Genomic DNA, 20,366 nt, shown 5'->3' with positions numbered 1-20,366 from the left:
CCATGCCCATCCCATGCCATTTTAGGGAGTCTTTTGATCCTTGTGAGCAGCTGTTGAGGTGGGGGCAGGGGGCTGAAATGGGGAGAAGAAGCCATGAAGGCCCTGTTGCGCAAGCGGCAGTCCACTCCTCCTCTGGATCCAGCCCAATGTGCCTAAAGGTCCGGACTGACAGTATTTACTGAAAACAATCAAATCTGAGGAGTTTATTTGCAAAGCACAGTACTTCTCATACACGGAATTAAAATCTTACACAGTTGAACAAGAGAGGGAGGGAAAGCAGAGTGAATTCTTTCAGAGCAGGGCACTTCTGAGAGGAATTAAACCAGCAACCAACCTGATCAAGCTGGCCATGTCGAAGAGGTACCATCAAAGGTCTCTCGATAGCGTGAATGATCCCATTGGAGGCTGGAATATCCCATTCAACTATTCGCATATTATTAATCATCTTAGAACCCTGGTGCAGGAAAAAGTGAAGAGTGCATTAAAAAACATAATTGAAAGAGTTTAAGAATTATGAAGTGAATTTGTTGCAGAAAAGCATATTGCCCAAAGAGGGTTTCATGCACAACTAAATGCATAAAGGTAAACCTGCTCATGTCCAATTATGCATAGGGCATCTCTACACCAGCCTGCATTTAAAATCCTGCATTTAAAACGGGGCTTTCTGCTTCCCTTTTAAATGCAGGATCACAACAACTCCATTTTTCACCCGCTTCCTTTTCCCCTTCCCCTTTTCCCCTCCTTCTCCCCTTATTGGAGCCTTCCATTATCCTTCATTGATCTTGCTCCTCTTCTTGCTGCTTTTACTCTTTTCACAGAGGAAACTGAAGAGAAGCACAACGGGGTAATTTGATAGCTCATTATCTCTGATCTATTTAAAAACGGAACAAAGGGCATTTAGTGCAGGAGATGCCCTGGAGGGTCACGGCGTCATGTAAAGAGCCCGCAAACTTCCATGAAGGAGCAATCTCAATCGCAGGATAAGAGCTCAGTGTAAAGAAAGCTATAGATACTTACAGGGAGCTGGGTGTTGTTCACGGAATCTGCAATGGAAAGGTTGTATCCTTCTTGGGACGGTATGATTGTACCAGATGTGAGATTGACGCTCAGGAGGAATACGTCACTCACAGATACATGGAGCTTCAGGTCATTCAGTGTTAAAGACTGGTAAAACAAATAGACATTTCAGTGCCATGCAAAGTTATCTTACTGACGAGAAAAGGGGACAGAAGAGTCAAAGTCAGCTACACTACAGCCTTCACTTCAATCCGCTGCATCACAACACTAATCTCTTCGCATACCTCCAGGGTGGGCAGTTTGTGGCCCTCCAGATAGATGCTGTTGGACTGCAACTCCTATCAAACCTCACTATGCTGGCTAGGGCTGATGGGAGTTGCAGTCCAACAACCTCTGGAGGGTCACACATTGCCCACCCCTGATATACCTGCAGAACTGGGTCAGAGCAGAGGTGAGGGACTGTGCAGATGCAACGCTGGGCCATGTCGATATGTCAAACCCGCCCATTCCTCGGGTGGCAGGTATAGGACTGCAGACATATGGGTCAGTAGCCAGTAGGCCACATGAAAGGATAAAGGTCTAATTAAAATTGCCACCACTCCTACAGGGAAAAATGGCCACCTCAATGTGAATATCACAATTGCTCGTTGCTTCTTGCAAAGGCAAGCTTGATAAAGAGAAGAGAACAGAAGATGATGCAAGGCCTGCTTTAAATTTTGCATCTCTCCACGGGTTGAGTATGTTGCTTTTCACTCATGGGAAGCCCATCTGGTAGCATGACACAGGCTACAAGCTCTTCAGTCCTAGGGCATGGTTATGGGGCAGTGGTACCTATCCAGCACAGCCTGTGTGCTAGCAGGACTCACTGCCAGCACAGTGGGGAGGGGGCAGTTCCTGAAACAAGCAGAAACCCTTGTTTTTGGAATGGGGCAGATCAGCATGGCGAGCAGAAGGGAAGTGAGCATTCCCGCTCTTTCCTGTGTTGCTGTAGGAAACACTCATTCTTGTTGTGACTGTGGCGGATCCTGCAAGCACAACGGAACTAGCAGAGGTGCAGTGGCAGTGCTGGAGGCTGCCCAGGATCTCCTTGTGCACATTGCGTGGACGGGCCCCCCAGTCTCCCTCCTCTCTCACACAGCCTCCCTTCAGCCATCAGATGGAATCACATTCCGAAATTTTTTTAAAAAAAATCTTTTCCAATGTCTCCTTCCACTGTCGGATCAAAGGATTTATTTTTAAACACAGAAGGTGATTTTTAAGTAAATGTCCTCAGTGAAACCTCAGAAAATAATTTGGAGTTCAACCAGGTGTACTTCTGGTGACACTCTTCAAAGCTATTCTGCGGCAAATCTATCATTGACATTTAAATGATGCTTGGACAGGAATTATATCCCCAACTGATGTCACAGGCTTTGCTTGGGCATGGAAGAGAAGGAAATCTACCCTAAAACTGAAACCCACTTTGGAACTCTACCGTCCCCACAACAGACATATTTGATGTATAGTTTCATGGCTTCCTGCAGAGAATCCCAGCAATAATTTGGCGAAAGTGCTGAGAATTCTCTACTATGTATCTCTACTCCCCTACAAAACTATAGTTTCATAATTCCACGAGGAAAGGGAATAAATATCAAATCCACGCTATTCTTCTGGAGTGCGTTTGTCTTAAGAAAATCGGATTCTACCTTTTAGTGTGTTTTGACAATGAGTTGTTTAGCTTGACTAAACTTATATGTAATGATTGCTTGTTCTATACAGTGATGACAGTTGGTTCTAACCCATGAGATTGTGCATTCATTCATTCATTCATTCATTCTTCCAACCAAGATTAAGCTGCTTCAAGGCTGTAATGCAGATACATTTCAGTTCAGTGTCCATTCTGTGGCTCTTACTGTATTGTCCCCAAAGCCAGAGTTCAGGGGTGCAAAAAGGGTTTTGTAAGTCATGTCTGTGAAGAGGAAATTTAAAAAATCCAGTCCTTCTTGGGTGGCATTGGCATAATCCAGTACCATCTGAAACACAGAAAGGAGTCCCACGATTAGCCTGAGGGTGTGGCCACGTCCCACTGAAAGTGAGTCCACCTAAGGGAGCACCTTAGGCAGGGCAATCGTACCTGCCATTCCGAGCCTCCAAAAAATCCAAAGCCCTGGTGGCACAAGCCCAGCAAGGCAGAGGTGAGCGGTGAGTGGTATTTCTACACCTCTCTCCCTCCCCAGGTTTTTTTCCAGCTTTTTTTCTTTTACTGGCAAAATTCCCTCCCATTGGCCTGGTTCACATATAGCACTAAGCCATGGTGTGGTTTGATGAAATCTGGCTTGTCGTTGTGTCTGAAACCATCCCCACAAACAAACTATGGTTTGTTTACCAGCTACAAACTAGAAATAGAAGCCATGGTTTGTTGTTGCCTTATGAGGTCTGGCTTGTTTAAACCATGGCTTTTCATGATATCTGAACTCAGAACAGTGGCTTATCCATGGTTTGTTTGCACTGCTGTCCGCCCTGAAACAGAGACACCCAGCGAAATCAGCCTGAAAATGAAACAGTTCTGAAGGTTGGCAAAATGGGTGGGACAGAAACAAGCCAGAAATAGGGAAAACAAGATGTGATTTGTTTGCTTGCCCACAAGACAATTCATGACTAAAGCATCAAACCATGGTTAGCATAACCCATGGATTAGTATTATGTATGAATCAGGTCACAAACAATGAGAGAGAATTGATCTATGCCAGCTCTAGGGGTGACACAGATCAGCAGCCAGTTTGGGGGCATGTCCAGGGACTAGGATAGCTATGGATCTCCCAACATGCCCCCTGGTCCACCCCCAGCATGCCTCCTTTACCCACTTTCTAACATTGGAATGCTGATGTCAGGAATGGACTGCCATGGAAGTTTCCACAGTAGCTGTGGGGTGGGAATCCGCGGACCTCTCTCTCTGCCTAGGGCAGGAGTGACCCAACAAATCCAGGAGCCCCTGGAATACCCTCCCTGAGGACCACAGGATTGCAGCCTAAGTTGCTCCTACAAAGAAGAGTAAACACGCAAGATTTTTTAATCTGTTAAACCTGTTAACACAGCCACCTTGCAGAAAGGAAAAACGATGCTGCTGGCCCATGTAAATGTTAATACATTAATAGGCTATTAAAATATGAAATATGCAATGAATATGAACCTGAGCACACTCCGGGAGAGTACTCAGGACAGGAAGGCCTGGCGTGCTATGGTCCATGGGGTCACGAAGAGTCGGACACGACTGAACGACTGAACAACAACAAAAATATGAAATATTTAAATACTAAATATTAAAATATTAATATACTATATACTATTGCCTAGTATTGAGCTCTAAAAAACTGCAAACCAAGGAAGATTCAAAGAATGGTGCGTAAAGAAACTTTACATAACCCTTAGGAAATGTAAAGTGTTCTCCCTTGATTTTATACTGGAGATAACTGGAGGGTAGTGTCCTATCTCTAAGCAGTGGGAGGCATATATCTGCACTCTGACAGACCAGAGCTACGGGTCATGCCTTGTTTTTCATTTCAGTATATTTTCTGCTTTTGAAGAAGTACAAGGCAGATGCATAATCCTTCTAGAAAACAGTAGAAAACAGGTGGTTTAATTCTGGAGCCCGATTTGAGTGCTGAGACATTGCCCCGGAGTATAGAAAGTGGTGGTAGAGAACCACAATAAGATTGGTCATGGTACACATCACAATGTCCGTAGCAGCATGGAGAAAGCATCCTGCAGAGTCCATTTCCAGCTTCCTCTGCATGAGATACAGATGATGTGTACATTGGCCCAAAGTCAACTGGAAGGATGTTTTATGGGTTGCAATCAAATAGTCTGCCCAGAGTAAGTTCAAACAGTATTTTACGTAGTTACTACATGTTAATTTAAAAATCCAGCTCTGGAAATGATAAACTGGATATAAGGAGGAGCAAATGCAGTTCCCCGACCAGGCCTGTCGGAATTCTTATGCCTACCATCTACTGGCCAGAGAAGGGACCCTTCCACCTCTTCGATTTCACTCACCATCATTAGCAACATGACAACTACATGCAGAAAGTCACATGCCTGTCCTTCTCTTTGCTCCAGACCAGCTTTATGGAAGCATGGATGTGACACTAGCACTTACAGAATAGTAGACGGAGAAGTTTGCATGCTGGGCCAGCACTGCCAAAAGACTCCCTGTGCAGGTATAGCCATCTCCAATAAACCCATCCCCACAGTAACACTGTACATCTGAAATGGAAAAAACAAGGATGAGACTTGGCAGCATTTGGGTATGAGGGAAAATCTGCCATTCTGTTAGGGTTTTTATGGGCTTGGAAGGCATAAACAAATGTTATGGAATTCAGTCAACAGAGCATCTGTGTGGCTGGGCTTCACTTCTATGTTCCTTTCAGTTCAGCTTGGGCAGGTTACTTCATATAATATTCCCATCTAACTGAAACTGAGGTTTCAGTATTATTAACTTGTTTTCATTGAGGCATCACTATTAACGCATATCTACGCTCTCACCTTGCACTCTGTAGCAGTAGGCATCCCACTTCTCACTGGAGTTCGTTCGAAAGCCATAATCCACAACCCCAACATGGTGAACACCACAGTTCTTACTTGGGTAGACAGTTGGGTAACCTGCTGTCCTGTTATAAAGCCAACCTACTAGGCACAGGTGGAAGCCCATCTGGGGAAAGTAAGTAAGAAAGGCTTCTATTAACTTCCCATATTTTAGTCTGTCCCAATCTTGACCAAACAGGTTCTCTCACTGTGATTCATCTTGCTCTTATACACTGTGCACTTATGTCACTCAGACGGCTATGTCCTCTGTGGCCTGGAGGTGGCAATATTTCATTTCATTTGCATGTCAACGTGCCAATGTGGCAGCCGCTCATGATGTGAAAAGAAGAGCCACTGTTCTCACATGCTGGTTCATTCACATAAGAAGCGGCTCAGTGCATCGGACCAAAGGCTCATCTACTCCTGCCCCAATGGGAAAGCCATGAGCAGGACATGGACACAACAGCACCCTCCTGTCTATGTCCGCCAGCACCTGGTATAATGAGGCATGCTGCCTCTGATCCTGGAGGTGAGCCATCATGACTAGTAGCCCCTGACAGCCTTATCTCCATGGATGGGTCTCATCTTCTTTGAAAGCTGTCCAAGTTGGGAGCCATCTAGTGGAAGAAAACTCCATCGCTGATGCACTGTGTGAAGAAGAACTTCCCTTTGTCTGACCTAAATCTCCCACCATTCAGCTTCATGCAATGACCCCAAGTTCTAGTATTATGGGAGAGGAAGGAAAACTTCTCTCTATCTGCTTTCTCCATGCCATGCATAACTTCATATATGGCTATCATGTGTGTGCCCCCTCCCCGTGACTTACTTGCCTTCATAGTGTATTCATGACGCTCAACACAAAAAGAATACAGGCCAACATCCCACAGCAGGGGGGTGTATTTCTCATTGTGAGGCAGTTTTAGGCTGGGGTCCCCAAAGTGAGGGACCTGATCCCTGAGGAGTTGGAGCACCACACAGTAGGAATACTTAGGGCTTCCTGAGGTAAAGGAGCCAAATGTCAACCAGTGTGTTTCTGAGCAATGGTGGAAGACGAGCAAGAGTTTCGATGACTGACTTCCTGTGGCCAGCTCTGCGGCAAGATGGGCCCAGGCCACCGGCTGCCTTGTTACCTGCTGTGCAGCGGAGAGCTGCTGAACCGTGGCCACTGCAGCCCCTTCAGCTGCACAGCTGGCTTCAGCCTCTTGGTAAGTCAAGGCGTACTTTCCCCCAGGAGACTGCAGGTGGAAAACACCGGCGGTTTTCTCTGGAGAACAAGGGGAACAATGTTGTATCATTTTAAGCACCCTTTCTCTTGCAGGTGTGGGTCAGAACTGCAGAAGTGCAGCTTGACACGCCTAACCCAAATAACTGTGGGCCCATCTCTGAGGAGCTTGGAGCTCTGGGCTAACACATCCCACCCCCAATTAAGCGTAAACTCATTCTGCGTTGCAAATGCATTGTGCAAACTGGACACATTTGCTAACATTAACTTGATCTGCAAGGTTTATTCTGATCGCAAGGTCTTTAAAAACACACACTGTGAAATGTGAAGTGTTGTGTCAGAGACAGAAGTGATAGTGGAAAAGGAAGCAGATCAGTGAATTATTGGGTGGGCTGCAGGTGCAGGATCAAGAATACATTTCCATCATGAGGGATGCCCCTGGGCTGATAGATAAAGATGTATTTTTGCTTTTGTTTCAATGTATTATTACATTTGTATCCCGCCTTTTTTCCTCTTGCAAGGAACGCAAGGCAGCTTACATGGTCCTCCTCCTCTCTGTTTTATCCTCACAACACCCCTGTAAGTTAGGTTAGGCTAGGAGTCAGTGAGTGGCCCAAAGACACCTAGTGAGCTTCATGGACGACTCGGGACTAGAACCCAGATCTCCTGAGTTCCAGTTCAACACTCTAACCACTACATCACACTGGCTCTCGGTGTGTCCATAAAACATGAGACGTATCCTATAAGAACCTAAGCCAAGTCTTGCTGGATCAGAGCAAAGGCCTATCCAGTTCAGCATTCTGTTCCCACATTGGTTAACTAGATGTCCACAAGCACAATTAAGCACCCTCCCAACTGGGTTCTCCAGGAACTGGTATTGAGAGGCATGCTGCCTCCATCCTAACTGCAGAGAGAAGATGAGTGACTCTGTCAGCAAGCAGAAAGGCCATCAGCAAGCTTTGTGAGGAACAGAGGAAGAAAGTCCACGTAGCAAGAGAATCACTAAAACCAAGAATGAAAATCTGGCTTGGACTTGTCTCTGCTGGCACATAAGCAGCATCTCTAGCTCTGCCGCTATAAGGTGCGGAGATCTCCTGTCCCATAATGGGATCCCCCCCCCCCATAGGAAGTAATGCAGGGGAGAGAATGATGTAATAGTCCAAGGACTGTTCCACAGAATAATTTAAAGTCACATGACAGGAGCAAGCACATGTACCATGGAAATGCAGGTCAGTACAAATAGCCTCAGGGTGACATTGCCCGTTGTCTTCCAGGCACCGGTCTGTGGGTGGGATAGCTTCCTCCAAGCACTGGATTCCATTTCCAACATAACCCACTTTGCATTCGCACCGCCGAGAATTCTGCAAGGCAAAGGGCCCCATGCATCACCACAGTCCTATGGCCAAACGGGAAGGGCTGCTCCCGTGCACCCACACGGGCAGAGGGCAAGGAGCACTGAGTGCCAAAACGATTTAACACCAAGCCACAAGAAACATGACGTGAATCCCAGGCTAAGACTCCTTGTACCAGCCTTCCCCAACCTGGTGCCCTCCACGTATGTTGGACTGCAACTCTCAGCATCCCCAGCCAGCATAGCTAATGCTGGCTGGGAATTATGGGAGTTGCAGTGCAACACATCTGGAGGGGACCAGGTTGGGGAAGGCTGCTTTATACTTGCTCATGGTGAAAGAGTTACAGGGGATATAATTCCTAGATTACACCATTAACATAATTGCATTTCCAGATATATGTAGCAAACTTGCGCACGCACACACACGTGTGGGCGGGCGGGGGGATTTCAAAATGTACGTGTTTTGACGTTCACGTGCATCGCTCAAAATGAGAACTATTGTGGGTTTGAAGCTTCGAAGTGATCCATGTAGGCAGGGCCCTCCCTCCCTTTCTATGGTTTTAAAAAAAGAAAGAGATGCCAAGCAGAGTCCTTCCCAATATGCAGCACAAGAGGGATCTGTAACGGGCAAACGCAGGGCTGCCTTCGCCATTTCAACTGCAGCTGTTCAGCGCAGTTTCTTCTACTGAAGCTTTGGGTGAGAGAAGTCACTGTTTTTGGCGAACACAGAATGCGAAATCTCACACTAAGCAAGGGGCGGGTGATGGTGGTAGAATCCTTTCCTTTGAGCAGTTGCAGACAATTATGGCAGGGCCAGAGGTTGCCCGAACCAGTGTCTTATCATATGTGGCTTGTGTATTAAGTATTGGCATGTAAGAATCACAGATCCCTTGCAAAACTCCCACAAAGAGCCACCAGGCAGAGGGCTAACGAGGGGAAGGCATGAACCTAAGCAGCTATGTGAAGAACCCCTGAACGTCTTCAGCCATCATCATCTGTTTCCACCCAAACTCTGTTTCCACAGGGCTAATTGTGCAGCAGGGATCTTTTCCAATGCAGGGTCATACTTACGGGGCCTGTGCTGATGCATGTGGCATGCTCGCTGCAGTCTCCATTCCTGCCATCTGCACACCTGTCTATAGGGATGCAGATGTAGCCATCACCCTCATAGTCTGGGAAGCAGCTACAGAAAACGTCAATTCCAACCTGTGTGCAGTTGGCGTAGTCGCTGCAGCCGCCGTTGTCATTCCCACACTGGTCGATCACTGCATCAGAAAAGGCATTTAACGAAACTGTCACTTCTGACTCTGCGCATGTCATGTGGGGAGCAGGGCCCACCTGGTAGCACTTAGGCTCCCTCAGAAGCAGCGATGAGTGGGTTCCCTTAGTTCTGTCTTGTAATTATTCTGAGATCCCACCACCCTTTTGGTTCCACTCCAGTTGAATTCCAGCAGGTCTTCCAGATTTTGGAATGCTGCAGGAGATCTGGCAATGTGCTCAAAATGAGGGTGGGAGATGGTGCAGAGATGAAAAATACCTAAATAAATTCAAAAACACCATTCCCAATATTTTTCAGCATTAAAATATTGTTTTTATTTTAAAAATATTTGTGCAATAGCACTATTATACTATTGTACAATGGCACAGTTTTTAATCGGGGCGCCTTTTGGGAAGGGCAGTTCATTTTTTTAATTTACTTTTGATAAATTGAGAGAGAGAGAGAGAGAGAGAGAGAAGGGAGCAGTAATCCTTTCTCACCCAGCTTGGGAAATCTCAGAAATGTACTTCTATAGCAATAAGGGATTCCAACAAGTTCAGTTCTACTCCAGAAGGCATATCTAGAATAGCAGAATCTCATAATACAGGTTGGAATCTGGTAGAGGTGATTCATTAAATTTCTCTATTCAGAAGTTACTTCAGGAGAGCAAATCTAACAGATACTTTCAAGCACCTTCTGAAGTGGCTTCAGCAGTACCAGGTGGGTAAATTACTTTCAATTCCATGTTTAGGACAAACGATCCCATTATCAGGATTCTGCATTTTTCCCAAAATGAATCGTAACTACAAATAACCTGAGAATCCATGCTTTGGTTTTTTTTAGAAAAACCACTGGGCAGAGAGAGATTTAGAGTCATGGTCAGTGGCCTGACCATAGCTTAGATAACCAGAGAGAGGTTTGGGAGGTTCGGACTAGAGTATAACCATCCACCACAGCAGTTCTCCAACTGCAAATCTGGAGTAACCATGATGCTTAGCAGAGCGCTCCAGGTAAGAACTATATTGTAAGGCCACGCCTCATTATGAGGGATGGAGAAATCCATCAGTTTCAGTTTCTCATTTTCCCCATCTTAAGTTCATTCCGTCCTGTTTCTGCATCAGTTTGCATCTTTAAAGCAAACAAATGAAGACTCGAGAAGATTCAAGCAATTTTGTAGTGGTGATGCTCCCTCCCAGCATTCTTTGATGGGAAGATGCGAGAGATAAGCCAGCCTCAGTTAGTAACAATGTAGTCAACAGTGCCTTGCATGACAACGTTAATTAAAAGACTCACATAAACACCTACAGTGGGGTAGTCACTTGAAAACAATGGCACGCAGGACTTTCCTACACAAGGCTTTTATTGTGTGCTTGTCATTCCCTACTCATGGTTGTTTACAGGTTCTTTAGACGATGTCGTGACCCTCCAAGTTTTGTTTCTGTGTCTAACCGGCACTTTTAGTGAGTGTTTTTAGAGCAGAAAAATGCAGCATTTAATTATGAAAGTGAAAGAAGCGTGATTTCCTCTTATGTAGTTGCACTATTCCGCTATACCACAGTGCCACCCAGAAGTTATGTAGCAGAAAAGCAGAAGAGGAAACACTCCTTGTGTAGTGCTCAGATCTCAATTCTGTGACGAAACCAAAAGTAGATACAGCAGATTTACAGCCAATTAACAGCCTTGTGTTGAAAAGCTCTAAGCCACAGGATGGCATGCACATATGCAGTGTACAAGGGCTGGATTACAATAGTCTATCTGCTGTTATTAGGGACACCATCTTAATACTGAAAGCTTTTCAAAACTACCCTACTGTGACAAGAGTCCTAGTGACTGAACCCAGCAGGATTCCCCCCACGCGATTCCAGTCATACCTGTGCATGTCCTTCCATCTCCCTCATACTGTAGGTTGCATTCACAGGTATTGTTGGCTCGGCAGACAGCATTAGGGTGGCAGGCTGGGGAACACTGAGGCATTGTGGCTGGGCATAAAACAAATCAGGTAAATCAGACAATTCCATTAGGCATTACTAGGCACACCTTTCAACTAGAATTGATTTGGAAAGCCCTAACATAGAAGAGCTTCATCTGGAAAACGGGTCTGTCTGCCCAAATTTCCCATGAGGACAGAAATTCAAGTGACCCAAAGCATGTAGAACACATCTCAAATGAGATGATGGAACAGCCTTATTTCACAAAACAGGCTTCGTAGGTTGCAGGGGAAAGCTGCCTTTTCCCTGCAACTTTTAAGCTCATTTTGATGCCTAAAAATAAAATTTCATTTCAAGGAAATGCACCTCTGTGTTTTCCAAACCATGCCATCCATGTGTATTGTTTGGTTGGACAAAACTGACTCTTCTCTTGTCCAGTTTTAGTATATTGGGGCCCACTTATATTACCACAACTGGGCTGGTGTGGTGGAGTGACAGTGTGATTCTGAGTTTGGGGGTGGGAGGCTGAAGTTCAGTTTCTCCATCAGTCACGAAGCTCCCTGGGAAGGTTTGGGCAGGTAACATCCCATTTAGGATGGGGGTGGGCAACTTGGGGCCCTCCAGATGTTGTTGGACTACAACTCCTATCAGCCCTAGCCAGCACAGTCATTGCTGAGGGATGATGGGAGTTGTGAGCCAAAACATCTGGGGGGACACAAATTGCCCACCCCTGTCTTAGGGCCAAACTACAACTTACATTAAATCTATATATTTTGAAACAAAAACAGGGCAGGTGGCCTCTTCAGGATCAAAATGATGGCATGTGGGAAGGAAATGTAACCCTTTCCTCCTCACCACATTCCCAACAAAAATTCCCTCCCCAGAATCTGTCCTGGGAGGAAAAGGTGTTATTAGCAACAAGAGCAACTTCCCTCATGGGACAAATAGAAGCTTCTGGAGGACAACTGTTGCTCTGGTTCTCCCTCCTCAGTCTTCCATGGCTGTTATTTTTTATTATTATTTTAAAAAGTGAAATGCGGCCATGCATTTAACATAATGTGTAGTTTGACTTTCAGGTTCACCTAGTTTAACGATTTTCCACAGTCCTGATAAGATCAATATTCATCTCTTGTATGTGTGAAAAAAGAAGAGGGAACGCAGAACTCATATACCAGGGAAGAGGTTACTTGGGAACATTTTCACTGCTGCCAAATCTCAAGATTTGTTTATTACAAGTCAGACTAGTATCAGAATTTCACCATCTCATCACTCAAGACTCACATTCCTGAACTGATATAATTAATTTGAGAATCTCTGTATCTGTTTATTCCTTTAACCTACTGATGTGTGTAAAATGCACTTTACTTATGTGACGTTGGACGTCGCATTCCTTGACTGAGTGATGGAAGGCCTAGATACAGATTTTTTTTTGGGGGGGTGTCTCCCATTCCCCATATTGTCAAGTGAGGAATAGGGTTTATGCCCTATGGAGATTCCTCCATGTGAAGGTGCAATGCCTACACAGGGAAGGATCAGGGCCTCCATAGTGTTCAAAGCCCCAGAGTTCATGGGAACGGAATACGTTGACTTGTATATTATTCAGATCTTGGCGCATAATTCAGTTTTTTCTTTTTGGGAAAAGAACACAGAATCCTAAAAGTTTTAAAGTACTGAAGCATGATAGAGCCACTGTTGCCTATGACATGCTGCACACTCATCTCTTTTGTCTCCACAGTGTTTCTACAGATTTTACTAGTTTCTGAAGTACTACAAAAACATGCAAAACCTGTGAATAGAGACAACAGTGGTATGAGAAACATACAAAAATGTTAGGATAACATTTGTCTTTTTTTTTTTTTAACAAGTCAAGCTGTGTAATATAATCCATGGGTCTTTTTCCTTGGAAAGTCTATCGAGACCTTGCCAGAAACACTACTTTGGGATTTGGCTGTGATCTGCTTTACCTAGATTGATTTCACAGTGCTCTCCTGTCCATCCTGCAGTGCAGAAGCAGAAGCCATCTCCAAGCAATCCTTCATTGCATATCCCATTCTCTGTACAATTGCACTCTACAAAGAGAACAAAAAAAAGCAATCATCATTGTCTTGGGTTAGATAAGAGGATAGGGACTACCGTTAAGGAGCAAGGTTGATACATGGTGATATGTAGGATGGGCAAATGAGCAATGTTCAAGATTGCTAGGATTTTCCAATCATCATCTCACTGCTTCTCCCATGCCCAATTCCTGTTTGCGATTGATGCTGGCTTTGCCCGAATGGGGGACTTGGGCAAATCGAGCAGCGATCAAATTGGATATTTGCACAAATCTCCCTAAATTTTTGGAACTCTCCACATGTCCTAATTTGCACAAATTTCCTACATAGGCTAAAGTGGGGCTGATTCAGTCTGCTGAGGAACTTTGTGCAAATTAAGAAATTTGTGCAAATCGAACTGGGAATTGGGAACAAGATGAGTGCTCGCATGCGTGTTCGGAGCTTCAGATTGGGCGTGCTCTCATCTTTTGCAAGCAAAAATGAAATTCTCATCTGTCCCTAGTGATATGTAAGCTGTGTGTGTAGACTACAGTTGAGTCCCAACTGATTTTGATTAGACATTGCCCTTTAACAAAACAAAACAAAAAAACATTTAAAGTACATAATATTACACAATCACTATAAATGTTACAAACGATATTGTGAGAATAACTAATGAAAGAAATCAACTTTTTTCCCAAGCAAATATAGAAGGCTGCATCTAGACAGCAGCTTCTCAACATGTGTACAAGTGGAGAGGAAAGAAACCCATCAGTGCAGTCTACAAATATGACAGTGACAAAGGCTGTTCATGCATATATTGTTTTAGCAACATCCATGCACATTTGATGTAGGAAAAAGCATGTAAAGCAGTTGTTAGATACTGCACATGACAGCCTCACTCATGGCAAAATAACCGTGAATTAGCTGTGGTCAAGCTAGAGCAGAAACAAGCTACTCATGGCTTCTGATGTTGAAAACATCGCTGTACCTTTGCACTCTGGCCCATAGCGGCCTGGGCTGCAGTGTTCACAAGCTGTCCCAAGGTAAGCCACAGAGCAGTTGCATCGTCCTGAGCCTCTAAACCCATCGTCACATGTACCGCGATTACCGCATGGTGCCTCAAGCCCTCCAGGACACACTGAAAAGGAAGAACCATGAAATGTTATCCAACTGAATGTATCGTTAAGGTGCCCTAATTTTTGTTTTAAATAGAAGCTCCCCCCTCCCATGAGAAACCAAGAACAAATTAAGGGTGCAAGCCTATGCATGTTTAGGCAGAAAGAAGTCCTACAACTCCCAGCATGCCCCAGCAAGTGGGACTGGGGGATGCTGGGAGTTGTAGGACTTTTTCTGTCTAAACACTAAGTTGATCGGCTCTCTAAGAAGACACTAGATTCATTAGTTAATTAGCTGCTGCTGCTGCTTCACTGTTTTAGCACACATTGCCTAGAAGCAATCAAGTTGCAGGTTCCCAGTAGCAAGACCGACCCTTCTCCCATTTCACTCACCTTTCCTTCCCAATGTGTCTTTAGGTAAAATTCAATGTACACCCTACTTAGAGTAGACCCATTTCAATGAATGAGGCGTCCGTTAGTCATGGCTAATTTAAGTACTATTCATTTCAATGACTCTTCTCAAAGTAGGACTTACTTTGGTTTTTACCCTTTATCTTTAGATTGTAAGTCTGCCGCAGGCAAGGCCTGTGTGATCTTTGATCTTCGTATAGTGCCTACGAATCATTTTAGACACCTAATCATACTCACTTAGGCCTATCACTTGTCGGTAAAGGTACCATCTAATATGGACACTACATGTGACAGTTCCCAAAGAGATATGCGCCCAGTTGTTACAAGACGAACCCAGGAGGACCCAAGATTTCTAACTATTTTTATTTCCCCAAACAGTGGCAAGACCTCAGCTTTTCAAGACATTATGATGATTTGACCTCCTGCCCGTCAACTTTCTGTCATTAAAAAATAAATGTTTCATAAGGTAAGGATGTGTTAGAAAGGCCTGACGTCTCTGGTACTGGGGAGCAGAAGGGGAGCATGCTCTGGCTTCTGCCATCATCCAGGGGACCTAGGCCCATGGGGAGGCTGCATCTCCTGCTTCCCAGGAAAAACACCAAGCCAAGGGGAAGGCCAACCATGGCCCATCTATCAGCTAGAGAAGGAGCCACTGTAGGAGCTCACGTCCCTCCTTCCTGTAGAAAGAACTCTCAGCTCCTCCAATTGCCTCTTACCCCGGGATCCATCAATTGGCAAAAGGAACCAGACCCACCAATTGCTACAGAAGCAAGAACACTAGGAAAAGAAGATTAGCCTGGCCTGAACTGGATCTAGATGCCTACTTATATTCACCACTTTGCTCTGGCCTTGAAGAACTGATCTCCCTCCTCTCCCCTTCCCCTCCGCTCCCCTTCCCTTGTGCGCCTTGTCTTTTGATTTGTAAGCCTGAGGGCAGGGTTTGTCTCTCTTTTTGATTGATGTGAGCCGCTTTGGGAGACAATAATTGTCTGGAAAGCAGGAACACCATACAGTTTGTCCTCATGGTCTGAAGCTCTAGCCTGAATCATTATCAATGTTTGAAATCACTGGAACTTACTTCTGAGTATATATGCTTAGGATTATGCAGCTCAGTAAATGCGCATTCTTTCCTAAGTAAGTTTGACTGGGATGCATGTAAGTTCAGTAAGATTCATTTGCCTTATTGACTTGGCAACATTTAAATCAGACTGGACCCAGGGGACCCAACATTTATGTGTTGCTGGTTGGCAATGGGAAAATCCACCAAAAATTGTGGTTGATTATAAGATTCCTGAGCATGCTATGGCTAAGTGGAATGCCCATCTGCCATAAGAGGAAGACTGCCATTGGGGGGATGGAGCACAGTTCAAGGTATAGAAATCTGTCAAAAGGGAATAAAGGGACTTTTTTTTGCAAGCAGTGCATAGGGGATTTGTTTGTGTGCATACCACACAAACACACAGGTTGAAAAGTATTGGAATCAACTTTTGTTTGCAGTTATAAGGGCTAGCTCCTTAGACACAGAAACCTAAAAAGAGCTCAGCAGGACACTGTGGGTTTTCTGAATATGAAAAGAAAAACCAAGAGAAATGCTTACCCTTCTGTTCTTATTGGCTGCAGTTGCCACAACCACCACTGTCAGGTCAAGAAAGAGCAAAAACAAGCGTATGGAGGCATGATAAAGATCCCTTACCCAGGCAATCTTTTCCATAGTGGTTTGCACAGCACTGGGGCACCCACTTGGTTTCAAAGCACGTTCTCTTGCATCTCTTAAGCGAGTAACTTGAAAAAAGACGCAGTCTGTTCCCCCTGCGTGAATACTGAAACCACGAAGGCTTCCTTTCATAGTGGGGACTCCTCGGACTGGTGAGAAGTGGAACTTCGTAATACGTACAATGCTGGCTTTCCCCCTATAGGAAAAACAACACACTATTTTTGTCTTCCTGTTTGGAACCTGTTCCTTAGGGTGTAAAGGCATGTTCCACCTGCTGCAAGTCATGTCAGGGCCCCCTTGCTGCTGTAAAAGAGGATCAGGTGGTTGTGGTCTCCAGGGGAGAAGCAATGGGCAGGCGGAAGGGTGTGTCTCCCGCCCCCCACCAGTCATTTTCTCCTTCTGACGCCCCTCACTCAGCCACTTTCCCTTGGCCAGGGGTCCAGACACATGTTTGCAAGAGGAACACTCAAAGGTGGCTGGGATCACTCACACGCACGAGAGGAAATGTCTAAACCAGCCTTGTCATCCACTGATCCTTTCTGCAATGTATCCTGCCTGTAGGACTGGAACAACACTGAGTACCAGTGTGGCCTAATTATTAGGGTGTCGGACCAGGACTGGGAAGACCCAGGTCCAAATGCCCACGTGGCCACGTGGGAAGACCCTCTGCCAGCCACTCACTCTCTGCCTAACCTACCTTACCTACCTCACTGGATTATTGTGAGGATAAAAAGGGGGTTAGGCCTGCAGTTCAGTGTGTAGAGGAGGCATACCTATTCTTTGTTTTGGAACTTGATATATGCCATAGTTTGGAGGGATAGCTGCTACAGGAGAGGTTGGTACATAAGTATGCCTTAACCCATCAGAATTGTTTAAGTATGCTCATCCTAAAGGCACATGCAGGAAAGGGGGTAATGAATTCTGACAGATACAAGGACTTGATGGCCTGGCGATCAGGAAACGTTACCCCAGTCAGAATTGCTTGTGTGTGTCCAGCCTAATGGATTATGACAAACTAAGGAAATTTGATGGCCCGGTCACCAGAAACATTTGCTCTGGTATTGAAATATGACAGGGTTCAGAAAAATTATATTCAAGGACCATCTGAAAATATTACATTCATAGTCTGTGAAGCAGCATCCCTATAGCTCTAGTAGCTGGTCTACCTGACAAACTCTGAGATCAATGGGAGCCCCTAAGAAAGAACCTGCTCACACCCCTTCACCCCCTGGAACAGGGAAACATCTGTGTTTCTTTCTCTGTCTTTCTTTAATTTCCCTAATCTTACTTTACCAACACATTGCCCAAACCCCGTGTCATTGCACACTATCTGCACACAATCCTAGCGAACTGCCCACTACCTAATTTGGGATCAGTAATTCCCCTGCCTGCATCTTTCTCTCTTCTGCCCTAGAATCATAGACCAGTAGGGTTGGAAGGGGCCTGTAAGACCATTGAGTCCAACCCCCTGCTCAATGCAGGAATCCAAGTCAATATATTCCTCATTCTATAGTTCAAATAAGCTGCTGGTCTGAGCTACAATCTCTGTATAGTCACTGTACCTATTTGTACCATATCAATTTGACATAATCATTAATCTTTCACCATTTTTGTAATAAAATAAATATTATTTTATCTAAACCTTGGTTTAGGGTTGATTGTGAATCTCCTCCTTGTAGAGGTGCAAAGGGCAACCTTCTCGTGGTATGCCATGGCTCTTGGGCCACAATTCTGAACATGTTAGATGATTACATGGGTATATATGCATGTAGACTTTCACATGTGAATGGGGAGACATGTTAAGACTTGGCACCCATAAAGTGGTTTATCGTGATATAGGTAAAGAAAATCCTATTAATTCATTACATCTTCACATCTTATTAGCCCTCAAACTGGATATCTACGGTAATGAATAATAATTTCCATCACATTTAGACTACTGCAATGCGCTCTACCTAGGGGCTTTGGAGAAATCTGCAACAGATTCAAATGAGGTTGGATTTCTATGAATTGGTGGATTCCGCAGTGGACTGGCTTTTTTTACTTGTGTGTATATGTGTGTGTGTGTGTGGGGGGGGGGTGCATAAGTCCACATTTGCAAGTAGGAATGAAATTCTCATTCATCCAATTCCATCTTTGAACAATCCGCAAAACACAGATGAAACAGACTTATCAAAACCTGCACACCTCTAGCTTTACCCTGAAGAGTATCTGAAAGCTTCAAATGAAATGATGCAAAATGTGGCAGCTAGGCTGCAAACAGGTACACAGTATCAGGATCCTATCACACCTGTCCTGAAATACCTACACTGGTTGCCAATTGCTTCCCATGCTCGATCCAAGGTGTTGATTTTAGCCTTTAAAGCCTTAAATGGCTTAGGGCCACATGCCAGCAAGGTGATGCTCAAAATCCTACACTCTAGGCTTCAGCAGTATGCGAACCGAGAACTACCAGAAGTACAAGCTGGGTTTCGAAGAGGCAGAGGAACTAGAGATCAAATTGCCAACTTTCGCTGGATCATGGAGAAACTAGCAAGAGAATTCCAAAAAAAGTCTATTTCTGCTTCATTGACTACGCTACAGCCTTTGCTTGTGTGGATCACAGCAAACTATGGTAAATTCTTAAAGAGATGGGGGTACCAGACCACCTTACCTGTCTCCTGAGAAACCTGTACGAGGGTCAAGAAGCAACAGTAAGAACCAGAAATGAAACAACCGATTGGTTCAAAATTGGGAAAGGAGTACGATAAGGCTGCATATTGTCACCCTGCTTATTTAACTTATATGCAGAGTACATCATGAGAAATGCCGGGTTGGATGAATCACGGGTCGGAATTAAGATTGCCGGGAGAATGATCAACAACCTAAGATACGCAGATGATACCACCCTAATGGCAGAAAGCGAAGAGGATCTAAAGAGCCTCTTGTTGAGGGTGAAAGAGGAGAGTGCAAAAGCTGGTTTGAAACTCAACATTAAAAAAACGAAGATCATGGCATCTGGCCCATTCACTTCCTGGCATATGGAAGGGGAAGAAATGGCAGCAGTGACAGATTTTATTCTCTTGGGCTCCAAGATCACTGCAGACGGTGACTGTAGCCATGAAATTAAAAGACACTTGCTCCTTGGGAGGAAAGCTATGGCAAACCTAGACAGCATAGTAAGAAGCAGAGACATCACCTTGCCGACAAAGGTCCGCATAATCAAAGCTATGGTTTTCCCAGTAGAAACATATTGCTGTGAGAGCTGGACTATAAGGAAGACTGAGTGCCGAAGAATTGATGCTTTCGAACTGTGGTGCTGGAGAAGACTCTTACGAGTCCCCTGGACTGCCTGGAGGTCAAATCAGTCCATCCTAAAGGAAATCAACCCTGACTGCTCATTGGAAGGGCAGATACTGAAGCTGAAGCTCAAATATTTTGGCCACCTAATGTGAAGAGAAAACTCTCTGGAAAGGACCCTGATGCTGGGAAAGACAAGGCAAAAGGAGAAGGGGACAGCAGAGGATGAGATGGCTAGATAGCATCAGGGATGCAATGAATATGGACTTGAGCACGCTCTGGGAGAGAGCGCAGGACAGGAAGGCCTGGCATGCTATGGTCCATGGGGTCACAAAGAGTCGGACACGACTGAAAGACTGAACAACAACAAATCTAAAGGACTGCCTGTCCCATTATGAATCCTCGTCAGCACACAATTACCCAGAGAGGCCCATTTGTCAGGCACACATGAAAGAGCCTTCTCCTGTGCTCCTCC

At 44.9% G+C, this 20,366-nt stretch overlaps 1 protein-coding gene across 2 annotated transcripts in view; it reads right to left on the bottom strand.

The window, feature by feature from the left end:
• Positions 1-20,366, bottom strand: part of STAB1 (stabilin 1) — a 165,614-nt gene that overhangs the window by 12,660 nt on the left and 132,588 nt on the right. For both annotated transcript variants that reach the window (XM_084839737.1, XM_084839739.1), the window contains exons 55-66: positions 16,592-16,808; positions 14,361-14,510; positions 13,301-13,405; positions 11,280-11,387; positions 9,222-9,415; positions 8,016-8,160; positions 6,708-6,841; positions 5,539-5,704; positions 5,153-5,259; positions 2,910-3,029; positions 1,018-1,164; positions 335-454 (exon numbers count right to left, since the gene is read on the bottom strand). In XM_084839737.1, the coding sequence (XP_084695863.1) occupies positions 335-454; positions 1,018-1,164; positions 2,910-3,029; positions 5,153-5,259; positions 5,539-5,704; positions 6,708-6,841; positions 8,016-8,160; positions 9,222-9,415; positions 11,280-11,387; positions 13,301-13,405; positions 14,361-14,510; positions 16,592-16,808 (1,713 nt within the window). The remainder of the gene's footprint in view (positions 1-334; positions 455-1,017; positions 1,165-2,909; positions 3,030-5,152; positions 5,260-5,538; positions 5,705-6,707; positions 6,842-8,015; positions 8,161-9,221; positions 9,416-11,279; positions 11,388-13,300; positions 13,406-14,360; positions 14,511-16,591; positions 16,809-20,366) is intronic.

The sequence above is a fragment of the Heloderma suspectum genome, chromosome 2 (genome assembly GCF_057233095.1).
Source record: "Heloderma suspectum isolate Gila_16-S chromosome 2, 16-S_ref, whole genome shotgun sequence".
Classification (NCBI taxonomy): Eukaryota; Metazoa; Chordata; class Lepidosauria; order Squamata; family Helodermatidae; genus Heloderma; species Heloderma suspectum.
This window is presented reverse-complemented; position numbering and strand designations above follow the sequence as displayed.